Raw genomic sequence first — 13,576 nt, 5'->3', positions numbered from 1 at the left:
CTCAAGTTCTACATCAGCGCCCTAGAGACATGAGCTCTGTGTGTGATAGAAACAAACAAACTCAGAGTAAACACTTCTGACACATTTTCTGATCTAAATGTGGTTCTACATGTACTGAAGTATATACCGAAAGTAGTTTCAAACTTGTAGATAAAGCAGCACTGATTCATGACAGTGATGAAAGTAGGAAAAACATGCAGAATACGGTGTTGTTGCACACTTTAATGTTTTTGATTAATGAAATTGAATGATTAAACTGCATTTAGGCGGTTCGAAAGTAAACAGGAATACATAGCAAACAGGGTTGACAGCTGGATCATCTAGGGACTCTTGAGTTTTTAGTTGTAAGAACGGGAATAGGGAAGAGGCCACTGAGTTCTTAATGTGCATACACTTGTAAAAGTACAGCCCGGCTTCATATAATGTCTCTGTTTTCTTCTTTGCATAGGTTTACAGGTGGTGTTGAACTCCATCATTAAAGCCATGGTCCCTCTCCTTCACATTGCCCTCTTGGTCTTGTTTGTCATTATCATCTATGCTATTATCGGCCTGGAGCTTTTCATTGGCAAAATGCACGCAACCTGCTTTATTCCTGGCTCAGGTACGCCCTCTTGATTGTGTCTTTTACACTTGGAATCAAATCAACCTTTTAGTATTGGTACATTGTGCATTTTAAAAATTATAATAAGCAGTTGTTCTACGTGTAAAATCTCCTGACCTAAAAAGTACTGTGCACTGATTTTCAACAAATACCAACAGGCATTTCAATTTGATAATAAAGGGGAAACAAGCCTGATTTTTAATCTGACAGCACGTGTACTCAGCTGAGCAGGTGTACAAAGGATTTTTTTTTCCACATTTGTCAAGGCAAGTTGACATAATAGCTTTTGTGCATTACACTTTGCACAAACTGAAAAACAGAAACTTTTTTCACCCTGGAGCTCTCATAATATTATTGAAATCATTTTGCGTCAAATGGGGGAAAAAACTTGATCACTGTATTTCTGGTTTCAACACAATGACAAAAAGGACACACTCCCACAGCGTATCAGTTTCTACAAACAGCAAAGTTTACACAGCTTGTGTGTTTCTGTCTAAAAACACATTTTGCTGTTTTGCTTCATCGTTTATTTTTTCACAGCATGTCTGTGGATGTCACGTACCGTGTGGGTGATAAAATGCAAGTCTCTTCAAAACTCAACCTGGCCAGGTTATTCTCTCCAACGGGGGCTGCTTAAACACTTGGCATTAAGTAAAAATAAGACAATGTAAAAATACTCCATTACAAGTTAAAGTCATTTGATATCGTACTTCAGTAAAAAGACCTGTGACTGACATTTAAAGATTGTTAATACTGATGCGTCAGTGTATTTTATTGTTGTAGTTGGTTGACATGGAGCTGGTTTTAACTACTTTACAGTTTGGTAGTGAAGTTCAGTGGTTCCTAACCAGGAGATTGAGCCCCTCCGAAAGGTCAAGAGATAAGTCCGAGCTGTTGTGAGATGATTAATGGGAAAGAAAAGAAGAAAAAACTTCTGATACACAAAACTGTTTTCATATTTTGGACTTTTCTCTAATCTTTGTGTTTATGAGAAATAATGGCTAACATGACAAGGAGCCACACCTACAGTATGTACTGATTTTATACAAGAGGTCTCAACACAAAACGGTTAAAAACGACTGTGGTGTAGTGGAGAAGTCTGAAGTAGCACAAAATGGAAATAGTCAAGTAAAGTACATACCTCAGGCAGTCACATTACACTCAATTAGAAAACACCTCTGAACTATTTGTCCACCAGGTCACCCTTTATTTTAGGCTTAGAAAGAATCATTTTGCTGTGAGGCGCTGCAGTAAATCAGAGTGCTGCTGGTCATATCTGGTGTTTATTGCCACTGATTTCCTGATTCACAAGGTTTCGATTCCCGATTCGAATCAATTCGATATTGATTCAGTTTGAGATATTTCATCTACAATATCAATTTTTTTCTTGGATATGAGATTCTCAGAGAATTAATGCTGTAATTGGTTCCTCTAACCTGGTGCATTATTAAAAACATGAATGCTTATATTATGAATTGACAGCAGTTAGCCGTTACATCAATGCACTGTCTGTTGAACGTGACCAACAGTTTAGACACATACCTCAAGAAATAATATGTGTAATATACGTTGTACCTTAGTGCACCGGCTACACTCTGTATGAACAGGTGCACACGGCTTCTTGCACATCTTACATATAGTTTTTCCTTTGCTCGTCTCTCATTATTAGACGTGCAGTGCTCTTTGTTTACGTACTGGAGCGCACCTATGGTACAACGTGATGATTGGATTTAGAAACATTTCAACTGGATGTGAACTGTGGATATTTTTATTTCATCACCTTGAGAAAAAAAGGGGCGGGACATCATGCCGATGTCTCCGTCAACATACAACTCACGTCACACAGATACAGGAAATAAACGGAAATGAAGCGTCTCGGTTTCTCTACTTTCTCTGATTACACCTACAGTCACCTGATCAGATCTCGTCGTGACATCTTCACACATCCACAGGAGAGTGTAGAAGACGTATATTAAAAGATCGATCTCGTGTTTTATGAATCCATATCGGATTGTTCAAATGAAAATCGATTTTAATCGGAGAATCGTTTTTTCTCAACCCAAAGTTAAATGATTAGTCTAAAGTTAAAAGACAAAAGTGGCGGAAAATTTTAATGTAAAGACAATAAAGAAATGAATGTGGGCTGCATATTCTGTATATTGTAAACATGATGGGGGTCAAATGCAGTGATTTTCAGTATTTACATAAAATACATTCTGATTACTTCAAACTGATTTTTCTTCTCTTTCTGTAGATGCGATAGCAGAGGAGGAACCAGCTCCGTGTGCGATCTCAGGGCACGGGCGCCAATGCCCCATCAACGGCACAGAGTGCAGGGAAGGCTGGCAAGGTCCCAACGGTGGCATCACCAACTTTGACAACTTCCTGTTTGCTATGCTGACAGTGTTTCAGTGTATCACCATGGAGGGCTGGACAGACGTGCTGTACTGGGTGAGTTCCTGGCTCTGTCCTCCCAGTTCACTAACCTGTGACTGTCACACGCCTTCAGCCTTAAATGTCTGTTCAGATCAGACACACAACAGTAATGTGACTGACACTCTGATGATGAGGCTGCTGATATTTTCCTGAGGCAGCCCTTATCACTCTGATATGATTGATTGACTAAATGATTGAATGCATTCAACAACTCGTGTAACAACATGATGCTATCCTTGCACTATTCCTGCAAAATCTCTATTTTTCCTGGTCTGGTGAAAAATCTACGATTTAACTCTTGTTCTGTTCTTCTCGTCTGACAGTTTCTAGCTTTAACAGCTTATTTCACTCTTTTCTTTCTCTTCATTCTTCCTCTCTTCCCCTCCTCTCCTTCCTCCATGGCAATGCTCCTCCAGATGAACGATGCTATGGGCTTTGAGCTTCCATGGGTGTACTTTGTCAGTCTTGTGATCTTCGGCTCCTTTTTCGTTCTTAACCTGGTTTTGGGTGTGTTGAGCGGGTAAGCACTTTCCTCTTGGTTGAAGGCTGGAGGTTCTCTGTGCCTGTGTGTGTTTTCTGTCTGTAAACCAGCTACGTTTGGCTCCTGTAGGTCAATGACGCCATTGGATGGGAGACACCTTGGATTTATTTCGTTAGCCTGATCATACTGGGCTCCTTTTTCGTGTTAAACCTTGTGTTAGGTGTGCTAAGCGGGTAAGAGGCAACCTGTGCAGTGGTTTTGGTCTGCAGTGTGTGTATGCTGTGGGTTGTTGTGTACCCTGCACTGCTTGCTGTGTTTTGTAAGTAGCATTAGCCTACGAATTAGTTTGTTCTATGCTGAAAATTCTTGGGATGTGGGAAGTACGCAGATCTTGACGGTCTTTATACAAACATTTTGAGATAATAAACCAATGATTGGTTACTCTGTGTTAGGCCCTCAAGATAAATGTATATTCTCTGACCTCTGTGGATGTCAAATTATCACGTCCTTTCCACAGCAACTGCAAAGTGAGTGTTTCCTCCCCCACCCCATCCCCAACCCACCCAACCTCCTGAGAGAGAAATTAATCTTATTCCTCGCCCTTCACTCCCTCTGCGCTCCTAAGCTTTCTCAAACCCCAGTTTGCTTTCCCAGCTCTGAGGAGTGGGGGTGGGGTATTATAGTAGAATTAACTCTGGATGGTTGACCAGCCGGCAAAGCCTGATTTTGAAAAAAGCCAACAAGGTTAACATAATCATCAACTCAGACACTCCTCAGTCGGCCGCTTGAGATTATTGAGTCTATTATCAACTTTCTAAATGCGCTCTTAAAAATGCTACTGTGATGCCTTCTTGCCATCAGGTATTTTTGTTTTTGTGTCAGTTCTTCTCACATGTTTGACTTTTTTAACCATCACAGCTTAAATACATATTTTTCTTAGTAATGACAATATCCCACCATGCACTGCGTACACAGTATTTACCTCCTGTCTACAGGACGCTTACATATTGCAGTCTCCACAGTAGTTGTTTTATATAATCTATGAATTCAGATGCTGTGCAAATGTTGCATGTCTCTTGAAACCATCTGTCTACCTAAATTGCCTTTTGTGTATGATTAAGATGTTCGCCCTGAAGGATACGCTACTGTACTGTCAGGCTCTAAATATAGCACTGTGTGGTCTTTCAAAGGTGTACATCTCCCTCCAGTGGCTAGGTTTCAGAAAAACACACAGGGCATTGAAAGGCTTTGATTGAAGTATGTGAATATGTAGAACACAATACGGACAAGGAGAATGTTCAGGAAATACAAACCCGGGATATCTTATTTCAGTAGAGTGAAAAGCCGCCTGTTGTCCCAGGTTTAAAGTTTAGGAGGGAAGAATTGTGTATTTCCATCTTGTAGTTTTGCTGTGAAAGTGTGCGCTCTTTGTTTTTTGTGTGTGTTTTTTGGTCATTTATGCACTCCTGTGTACTTGTACGTGTTTGCGTGTTTCGTCTGTGTCTGTGCTTCTGCAACCCCAGAGAGTTCTCCAAGGAGAGAGAAAAGGCCAAAGCTCGTGGAGACTTCCAGAAGCTGCGTGAGAAGCAGCAGCTGGAGGAGGATCTGAAGGGTTACCTGGACTGGATCACTCAGGCTGAAGACATCGACCCCGACAACGAGGATGAGGCCGATGAGGAGAGCAAGCGCAACCGTAAGCATCTTCCCCCCACTCCCTCCTTCATGTGGTTGAGAGTAAAGCAAGAGCCTTTCAGACTGATCGAAACTGTTCGGTCTGTTCGACTGTTTTACTCAACAGAGGGTTGTGATTCCTATAATTATAATTAAGCCTATTTTTACATAATCAGAATACTGGGTTGAAGCGAAAAGATGATTTCTCGCTGGAGTAGAAATATTTAAATATATAAACACTGTTTAAAACAGAATATATTTTTTTTCCTTGAGTTCCTGTTTCTATTTGGAGGTAATGTGCTCTATTTTTCTTATGCCCCAGTTAACTGGTCAATTGTGCTGAGACAGATCAAGCACAGATACAGAGGGTATTCATTCTAAAGGAAAAAGAGCCAAGACATTAATCTAAAACTACACTCAAGTCTTTTCTTCTTTTAACCTCAAGATTTTATGAACAGTCACGCAGGGAGAAATCCACCTGAGGAGAGAATTTCAACTTTCTCCACCAACAGTAGCATCAGTAAATTATTATGCAATTAATGCAAATCTTAATGGGTCAGAGTAAGCCTTGCAACACTCAGTAAAAGGTCAGTTACACTCACACAAACTGCAGAACGACAGTTAGAAATGTAACATAACACAACACAGAATTATCAGCAATATTTGTGGCGTAGTCTGTGATCCTTTCTTGGCTACACACAGACACAATACATACATGCACACATACTGTATACACAGAGGCATGTATTGACAGAGAGAACAAGAGTCTCTTCCTAGAGGTGTTCTATATTAACATATGATATGTGTCAATGTTTGTCACTGATGGAAGTGGAGCACGCTGTGAGTACCACTGGAATTTATCTGAGAAGGAAAAAAGAAAACATATTACTTGAGCAGTAGAAAAACTCTTAATCCAAATCCTCTTTATATAAGCAGCACACATGATGCAGAACAGAGAAACTGCGACTGCTGCACCTTATATGTTGAGCATAGGATCTCTGTTCTTTGCACTCTGCTCATTACAAGCTCCCCTCATTTTAATGTACTGTGTATCATTTACTGTTGCCTCTCCCACCTGTTTTTTCCTTCAGTTATACCTCATGTACTGTGTAAAGTCCGATGTTTACTCTCTAATTTACAGTCGCACCATTACAGCTAACATTTATCATGAAGTGCAAGGTAAAGGTTCTGTGTTGTGAGGAGGCAGGTCCATACTGCTTTTCTTCAACATCCATCATGGCTTTTGGTCTCTGTTGACGATACACGAGCCCCTACTAACATGTTAGCATGCAAATGCTTTAATTTGCACTGTAACATGTTAGTACAGGGCCTTGTCACCTGCAGGCGTTTCCTGTGACTAACAGCTCTCCATGTCGTTCTTCTGCCCTCCTCAGTGTCTGCAGCCCCTGTGGCTCCTGCTGCGCTTGTCATTGTTGGATATTGATATTTTGAATACTGTTGTTGTCCTGTGGTGCTTGTGTGCTCTGACCCATTTTGATAGCAGCCCATTCTCGCCCCTCCCCTCCCCATGTCCCTCTGCTGTGCCGTTGTGTCTGAATGCATGGGCTTGCATGCATTACACATGAAGGGGTGACTCTGGCTGACCTTACAGAGAAGAAGAAGGGAAGGTTTGGGTGGTTCAGCCAGTCGTCCGACACTCATGGTAAATCCTGTGGTTTCCCTCCAGTGTTCTCTAGCTATTTTGTGTGTGTGTGTGTGTGTGTGTGTGTGTGTGTGTGTGTGTGTGTGTGTGTGTGTGTGTGTGTGTGTGTGTGTGTGTGTGTGTGTGTGTGTGTGTGTGTGTGTGTGTGTGCGCGTGCGCGCGCGTGTGTGTGTGAGTTTGATGCTCAAATTGATCTCATGTAGAAAAATAATTACAACTGTAGAATGTTATTTTTACAAAGATAAAAATTGACTGTATTTGCTGATAACTACTGCTTTTGCACTAGAAAAAAAACCCCATCAGATTCGCTTAGTCTATAATCACTGCTGTGTTCTTCACAAATATGTTAATGGACAATAGATGGTGCAGGAAACTAGGATATCAATTTTAAAGATGAGCAGCAGGTTCCAAAAAGTCCTGCTGAGTGAGTCTGTGTGTGTCAGTGTGTGTAATACCTCATCACTATGTGCTTAACTATTGTGTTAAACCTTGTGTTTGAGCATCACAGCCTTTCAGTTTTTGTTTACTCCCTTTTTTCCTCCTGTTTTATCCCTTTTTTTAAAGGTCCGCTGGCTCTAAATGAAAAAGCCTATCTTGTGTCAGTGAGTCAGATATGGAGCAGTAATACAGCTGTGTTTGATAGCAGGCACGCCCTGTTTCCTTCCCATGTCCCATTTCAAAAGCTGGGGCTCAGTGTGAATATAGGAAACAGGGCTAAACCCAGATCACTACTCCGGCAGTCAGCACTATTTTCAGAGCTGAGAGCTGTCCGACCACTCAGGAATCAAAGCCAACACGTCTACATAAGCTAAGCAGCGGCAGCACACACACACCGCGCTCCCTCATACGAGTTAAAGCACTGAGACGTTTCACACAGTTAATCATCATCTGTCTGCACAGACAGTCTTTCTAAAGCACCGGCAGTATTTGGAGTGTAGCATTTCAGAGACAGCTTTAAGAGCTCTGTCCTCTTTACCCTGCTCCTTTCTTCCCTTCGCTCCTCATTGTCTGCATCAGTCAGCCCCTGTAGAGCAGCTGTCCACTCGCCTGTCCCATGTCAGCTCCCTTTCAGCACTTGGTAAATGATACTGATGATGACAGTGATGCACAGCCACAGTGCTAAGCGCCTTCTTTTTCGTGAGGTAGTTTTGTAGTTGCACTGTGGTTTTGGAGATTTTCAGAGATTCTTTTTTAAAATCACTTTCAAACAGTTGTAATGCACTTGGATTTAAATTTTGTACGATATCTTCTTTTTTGCATCTTTTTGATTCTTTTTGAAGAAACTCAAAGTCAGAGTTGCCTGATGTGATGCAGGCAGTCTCCGTTTTATTTCTTTCCGCACGTCTTCCCGCTGGGATGCGCTGCACACTCTCTATCTGAAGAATCTTGTGCCACTGTGATGTGCAAATGCAATTTTTTTTTTTTTTAAGTGTCTGTTTTATTTGCTGCTGCAGCGAGCGTTCCAGCCAGTGAAACAGAGTCCGTGAACACCGAGAACCAAAACGGGGAAGATGAAAAGACGCCATGCTGCGGACCTCTGTGGTGAGAAGATACAGCACTATGCACGACAAACCTCTTCAAAAACACCAGCACCGTTATCACATTAAATTACAGGACATCAGATCGCTGTCCCATGTGGTGTAACCGTTGCTACGGAGATTTTAAAAAAACATCTGTCTCTCACATCACAGGCTCCCAGCACAAACACTCATCAATACATTTTAGTGCTTCTTTCTCTTCCTTTTGATTTGTAGTTAAAAAAAAAAGTGGTCAAATAATTACAGCAAACATCTTACTTACTTACTTCATCTTGCAATCTTACTAACAACTTTCCATTGTTCAACAAACACCCTGCATTTGTAAACTTTGACAAATTCTTTTTTTCTTTTCAGTCAAAAAATTTCGAAGTCAAAGTTCAGGTCAGTATTTTTGTAGGTCTGTGTCTCTGCATGCTGCATACAGCTGTTAGGATAAGTTTGTGCCTGCATTAGATTATACAGATTTTTATTTTTTATTAAGTGCTTGGCTTTCATTTTACTGTATTTTAATGAGACTTTTCTGGTGGCTGATAAATCAGCGGCTTTTATAAAGTCAGCATGTACCATATGGTATTTTTAGAGAGTAGCCTTACGCAGTATTTTTCAGCTCATTTACTGTACAGTATGACTTGCAAAAAATATATCGATGCAGATCCCTCATGGCCCTTAGTCCACTGCATTCTTATTATTAATGGAAACAAACCTTTTGTGATTTCTTTTAAAAAAGTACTGAGGCGATGTATTAATTATATTATTTGGACATTACAAGTTATGTGTTCCTCTGAATCACAAAGTGAGTCATAATAGTGTTGTAGTTTGTATTAATGTTGCTTTCCCCTCCTGCAGTCGGCGCTGGCGCCGCTGGAACAGGTTCTGCCGCAGGAAGTGCCGGTTGGCTGTCAAATCGGTGCCTTTCTATTGGCTGGTCATCATCCTGGTGTTCCTCAACACCCTCACCATATCATCAGAGCATTACAACCAGCCCCTGTGGCTGACACAAGTGCAGGGTATGAACAACACTGGGCTGCTCATGAAAGTCCACAGTGGCCAAATGTGCATCCATTGTTACTATTATCACAGTCGACTTTTTATGTTTTTGCTAGTTTTAGCAATCCTTTAGTTAGGATTTTTTCATAAAGCTGAAACACAGATTTTCATCAGAGAAGCACAATTAAGTTAAGTTAATTAAGTTTTCTTAATTTTACACATTATGATGATCACATATTTTAACATTTCCAGTATTTTTACATGAGCCACAATCAGATGAAGGCAAAATTCCATTAAAGGAAAATATAACACTTTTCAATATGGTAGTACATAAATAGAAAAAGACACAGCTGAAATCTCTGTGCATCTTTATTGCACTGAGTTTAGACTCTGAGAACTGAATAAAAAGAATATTCCGTAAGACTTGGTTATGTGATCTGTTTAGCATGCTATATCTGAATGTTTTACAAGCTCTGACAGTTCTATGCTGTCAAATAATTTAGATCTTTTCTAGCAAAACAGATGTCAACACTTTAAACCCCTGATCCCTCTCTCCATTTATTCGTGTGTTTTTTAATCTTCTGACTTTCAGATGTGGCCAACAAGGTGCTGTTAGCCCTGTTCACATGTGAAATGTTGGTGAAGATGTACAGTCTGGGGCTACAGGCCTATTTTGTTTCACTGTTCAACCGCTTTGACTGCTTCGTGGTGTGCGGAGGAATCACTGAAACCATTCTGGTCGAGTTGGAAATCATGTCTCCCCTCGGTATCTCTGTGTTCCGCTGCGTCCGTCTGCTGAGGATCTTCAAGGTCACACGGTATGACCCGTATCTTGCTCTGTTTGTGTGTGTGTGTGTGTGTGTGTGTGTGTGTGTGTGTGTGTGTGTGTGTGTGTGTGTGTGTGTGTGTGTGTGTGTGTGTGTGTGTGTGTGTGTGTGTGTGTGTGTGTGTGTGTGTGCGCGTGTGTGCGTGCTTGTGCACAGTGTATGTGTGGTGTTCAGTTAATCACCTGTCTCTCCTCTCCTCTCTTGGTTGACCTTTCTTTGCAGGCACTGGCAGTCTCTGAGTAACCTGGTGGCGTCTCTGCTCAACTCCATGAAGTCCATTGCTTCCCTGCTGCTGCTGCTCTTCCTCTTCATCATCATCTTCTCCCTGCTGGGCATGCAGGTGTTTGGTGGAAAGTTCAACTTTGACGAAACCCAGACCAAGAGGAGTACCTTCGACAACTTTCCCCAAGCTCTTCTCACTGTGTTTCAGGTATTTACATTTTCAACTCCTGTTCAGATTATGACACATCTCTACAACACAGTCACTCCCATCTGGATAACACGCATGAGGTGGAAAATACACACACTTAGAATGAATTATGGTATGAGGTGTGTTGAAGGCTAGAGAAGAGAAGTAGAGCTAGACCAATAAATCAGTCTGATATATGGGCTGATATTAGCTGATGGCAGGCATATCGCCATCTGTGTGTGTTGCATGATAAGTTACAAGAAGCTGCAGCACAGAAATGCCAAACTACGTTTAAAGTAGTTTAGAAATTACATTGTCACCATTGCATAGTTTGACCACCAGAGAGCAGCGACGAGTGGATTTTTTTTCAACCGTAAAAATATCCCACTTCATATCTTGGTCACAGTAATCCAGTATCAAAAGTCCAGTATCAGTCGGACCATAAGCAGTGGACGACTGCAATAGCGGTACCTTTATGTATTTGTTATGTTGTGTCAGGTATAGTATTTTATTTTTTAGGACACTCAGTCACTCCACTATTCTCTGTATGGATGAAATCTTCATGATTTTAACTTTGCTCAAAACGATGCACAGTATCTATAAATGTTTATTATAGATACGCAGCAGGGATTTGGAAAATTAAGTGTTATGATCGATTTTAGATCCTGACCGGAGAAGACTGGAACGCTGTTATGTATGATGGGATCATGGCGTACGGAGGCCCTTCCTCCTCTGGGATGATTGTGTGCTTTTACTTCATCATCCTCTTCATCTGTGGAAACTGTATCCTCTCTCTCATCTACTTGTGATGCACTGTGCGGGAAATATTCTGAGCAAGAATGTGGTTTTAATTTGTCGCTGGAGTAATTTTACTGGTATAAATGACATGGCTAATCTTGTTTCAGTCATTGCTAACTAACTGTGTTGTTATACTCGGCGGTTTTAACAGGAGAGTTGTCCTTTACTGAACACTCTGCTCAGATATCCTGCTGAATGTCTTCTTGGCTATCGCTGTGGACAACTTGGCAGATGCAGAGTCTCTCAACACAGACGAAGGAGACAAGAAAGAGTGACTACTTGATCCCCTGCTTTGTCTTTGTGTGACAAATATCATTTTATATGTTAGCTTTAAATGCTCAGATATCTATCATTCATAAAAAAAAAAAATCTGTTTATTACAGGGACAAAAAAGATGATGAGAAAGACGAAAAGGTATTCTCAGTTTCCTTCCAACACTGAATCATGAAGTGACTTATCTTTACAGTCTGAGATGTTAAGTACACTGACACCGACTTCACACTGTCTGCTTGACTGTAAGGAGGAGGAGGAGGACAATGATGATACAGCAGCGGAGGAGGAGGATCCAGAAGTACCATCGGGGCCTCGGCCAGTCATCTCTGAGCTGGTAAAGAAGGAGAAGATCACTCCTATCCCAGAGGGAAGTGCCTTCTTCATCTTCAGCAGCACAAACCCGTAAGACACGCTGACATCACACACACACACGCGTCACACCTGTATACAAACAGGTAGCGTCGCATATCACACTGAGGTCAACCGCTGTGCTTTGTTTCCTTTGTCCTCCAGGTTTCGAGTGTTTTGCCACAAACTCATCAATCATCACATATTCACCAACCTCATCCTGGTGTTCATCATGCTCAGCTCCGTCTCTCTCGCTGCCGAGGATCCGATCCGAAACTTCTCGGCTCGCAATATTGTAAGTTTCCAAACCTTCCACAGAAATGCATCAAAGCTTCTAAAAGACTGTGTAAAAGAAAGCAAAGAAAAGTGGGTGAAGTGACATTATTGATAAATCACTTTTCCGCTAATAATGTGAATTAAGCATTTGAAGTGCACTTTTTGTCATAAATCTTTGGTTCTTTAAATGACCACACTCGCGGTTTTGTATGTTTTAGCCGATTTATTTTAACTTGCATACTTTACATTACTACGGACCAGTTATGTAAGTTTATTCATTGAATTCTTACCATCATGTCTGTGTTTTAACAGACAGATTTGATATGCAATAGAAAGGCAACTACATCTGTTGCTGTTACATCTGTCTAAAAAGTTATACAGTACACGTCACAGTTAGCAAAACATTACACAAAGAAACATTCTGTAGGATGTCAACAGATAAAAAATAATATCGGGTCACTGGTATGAAAAGGACACATTTATCTTTTGCATTCATGTTTGTGAGTTTGAACTCTGCCCATAAATCAAAGAGTCGTTTTCTGTTGAGAGGCTAAAGCTGTAATTTTTGCTGCTGTGGTTCCACTTTACACCACAGAGAGGGCAAAAGAGAAAGAGTGAAATATAAAGAGAGAGAAAATATTTCTTTTCCTTGTACACCACCCTGTCCTTGACAAAATATTCCACAAAGATTACTTGCAGTTATTTTTTCCAGAACATACATTCAGTTTAATTGTCAGGACAAAGACTGTTCCTGTCAGGACACCCAGGACAAATAGTTAAAAATATGGTCTGTCTGTATATAAAGGTGACATCTGGTCACCCTGTTCTTGCTGGTCTGTTTCTACATTCATGATTTAAGGGTTAGGTAGGCAACAGCAGCCTTTTAAATCTAAGAAACTACCAAATGCGCACTATCCCTTTGTCTCTTGGAACTGTTTTTCCAACAGTGAAGCTTATGAACTGCAATGCTTGTGACTCACACATCTGAGATGTCAGTGCGCCCTTAAATGCACCATGAAGGAGAGTTTTTACAAATGGTGCCTGCATTAACTCACCGAGGATCCAACGCTTTAAAAAAAATGAATATAATTAATTAATCACAGTGATGAATACCTACTTAATCTCCAGCTGTTCTGAAATGAGCTGAGATATGGAACTGTGCATTTCGGTTGGCAGTAATGTTAAGAACATGCTTTTTATATTCTATGAGCTAAAACAGGCAAAAACACCAGTACGGTCGTCTAAATAAACCCTGAGGCACTGATATT

At 40.9% G+C, this 13,576-nt stretch overlaps 1 protein-coding gene across 15 annotated transcripts in view; it reads left to right on the top strand.

The window, feature by feature from the left end:
* The window catches only part of cacna1da (calcium channel, voltage-dependent, L type, alpha 1D subunit, a), a 69,551-nt gene that overhangs the window by 31,208 nt on the left and 24,767 nt on the right, over positions 1-13,576 (top strand). For 11 of the 15 annotated variants that reach the window (XM_056394481.1, XM_056394446.1, XM_056394430.1 and 8 more), the window contains exons 6-20: positions 449-601; positions 2,856-3,052; positions 3,454-3,557; positions 5,042-5,211; positions 6,778-6,852; positions 8,307-8,394; positions 8,745-8,771; positions 9,237-9,397; positions 9,970-10,195; positions 10,427-10,634; positions 11,276-11,396; positions 11,595-11,682; positions 11,795-11,825; positions 11,932-12,086; positions 12,198-12,327. In XM_056394481.1, coding sequence (XP_056250456.1) covers positions 449-601; positions 2,856-3,052; positions 3,454-3,557; positions 5,042-5,211; positions 6,778-6,852; positions 8,307-8,394; positions 8,745-8,771; positions 9,237-9,397; positions 9,970-10,195; positions 10,427-10,634; positions 11,276-11,396; positions 11,595-11,682; positions 11,795-11,825; positions 11,932-12,086; positions 12,198-12,327 — 1,934 coding nt within the window. The remainder of the gene's footprint in view (positions 1-448; positions 602-2,855; positions 3,053-3,453; positions 3,558-5,041; positions 5,212-6,777; positions 6,853-8,306; positions 8,395-8,744; positions 8,772-9,236; positions 9,398-9,969; positions 10,196-10,426; positions 10,635-11,275; positions 11,397-11,594; positions 11,683-11,794; positions 11,826-11,931; positions 12,087-12,197; positions 12,328-13,576) is intronic. The other 4 variants (XM_056394500.1, XM_056394474.1, XM_056394494.1 and 1 more) reach the window with 1 other exon arrangement.

The sequence above is a fragment of the Seriola aureovittata genome, chromosome 2, assembly GCF_021018895.1.
Source record: "Seriola aureovittata isolate HTS-2021-v1 ecotype China chromosome 2, ASM2101889v1, whole genome shotgun sequence".
Classification (NCBI taxonomy): Eukaryota; Metazoa; Chordata; class Actinopteri; order Carangiformes; family Carangidae; genus Seriola; species Seriola aureovittata.
This window is presented reverse-complemented; position numbering and strand designations above follow the sequence as displayed.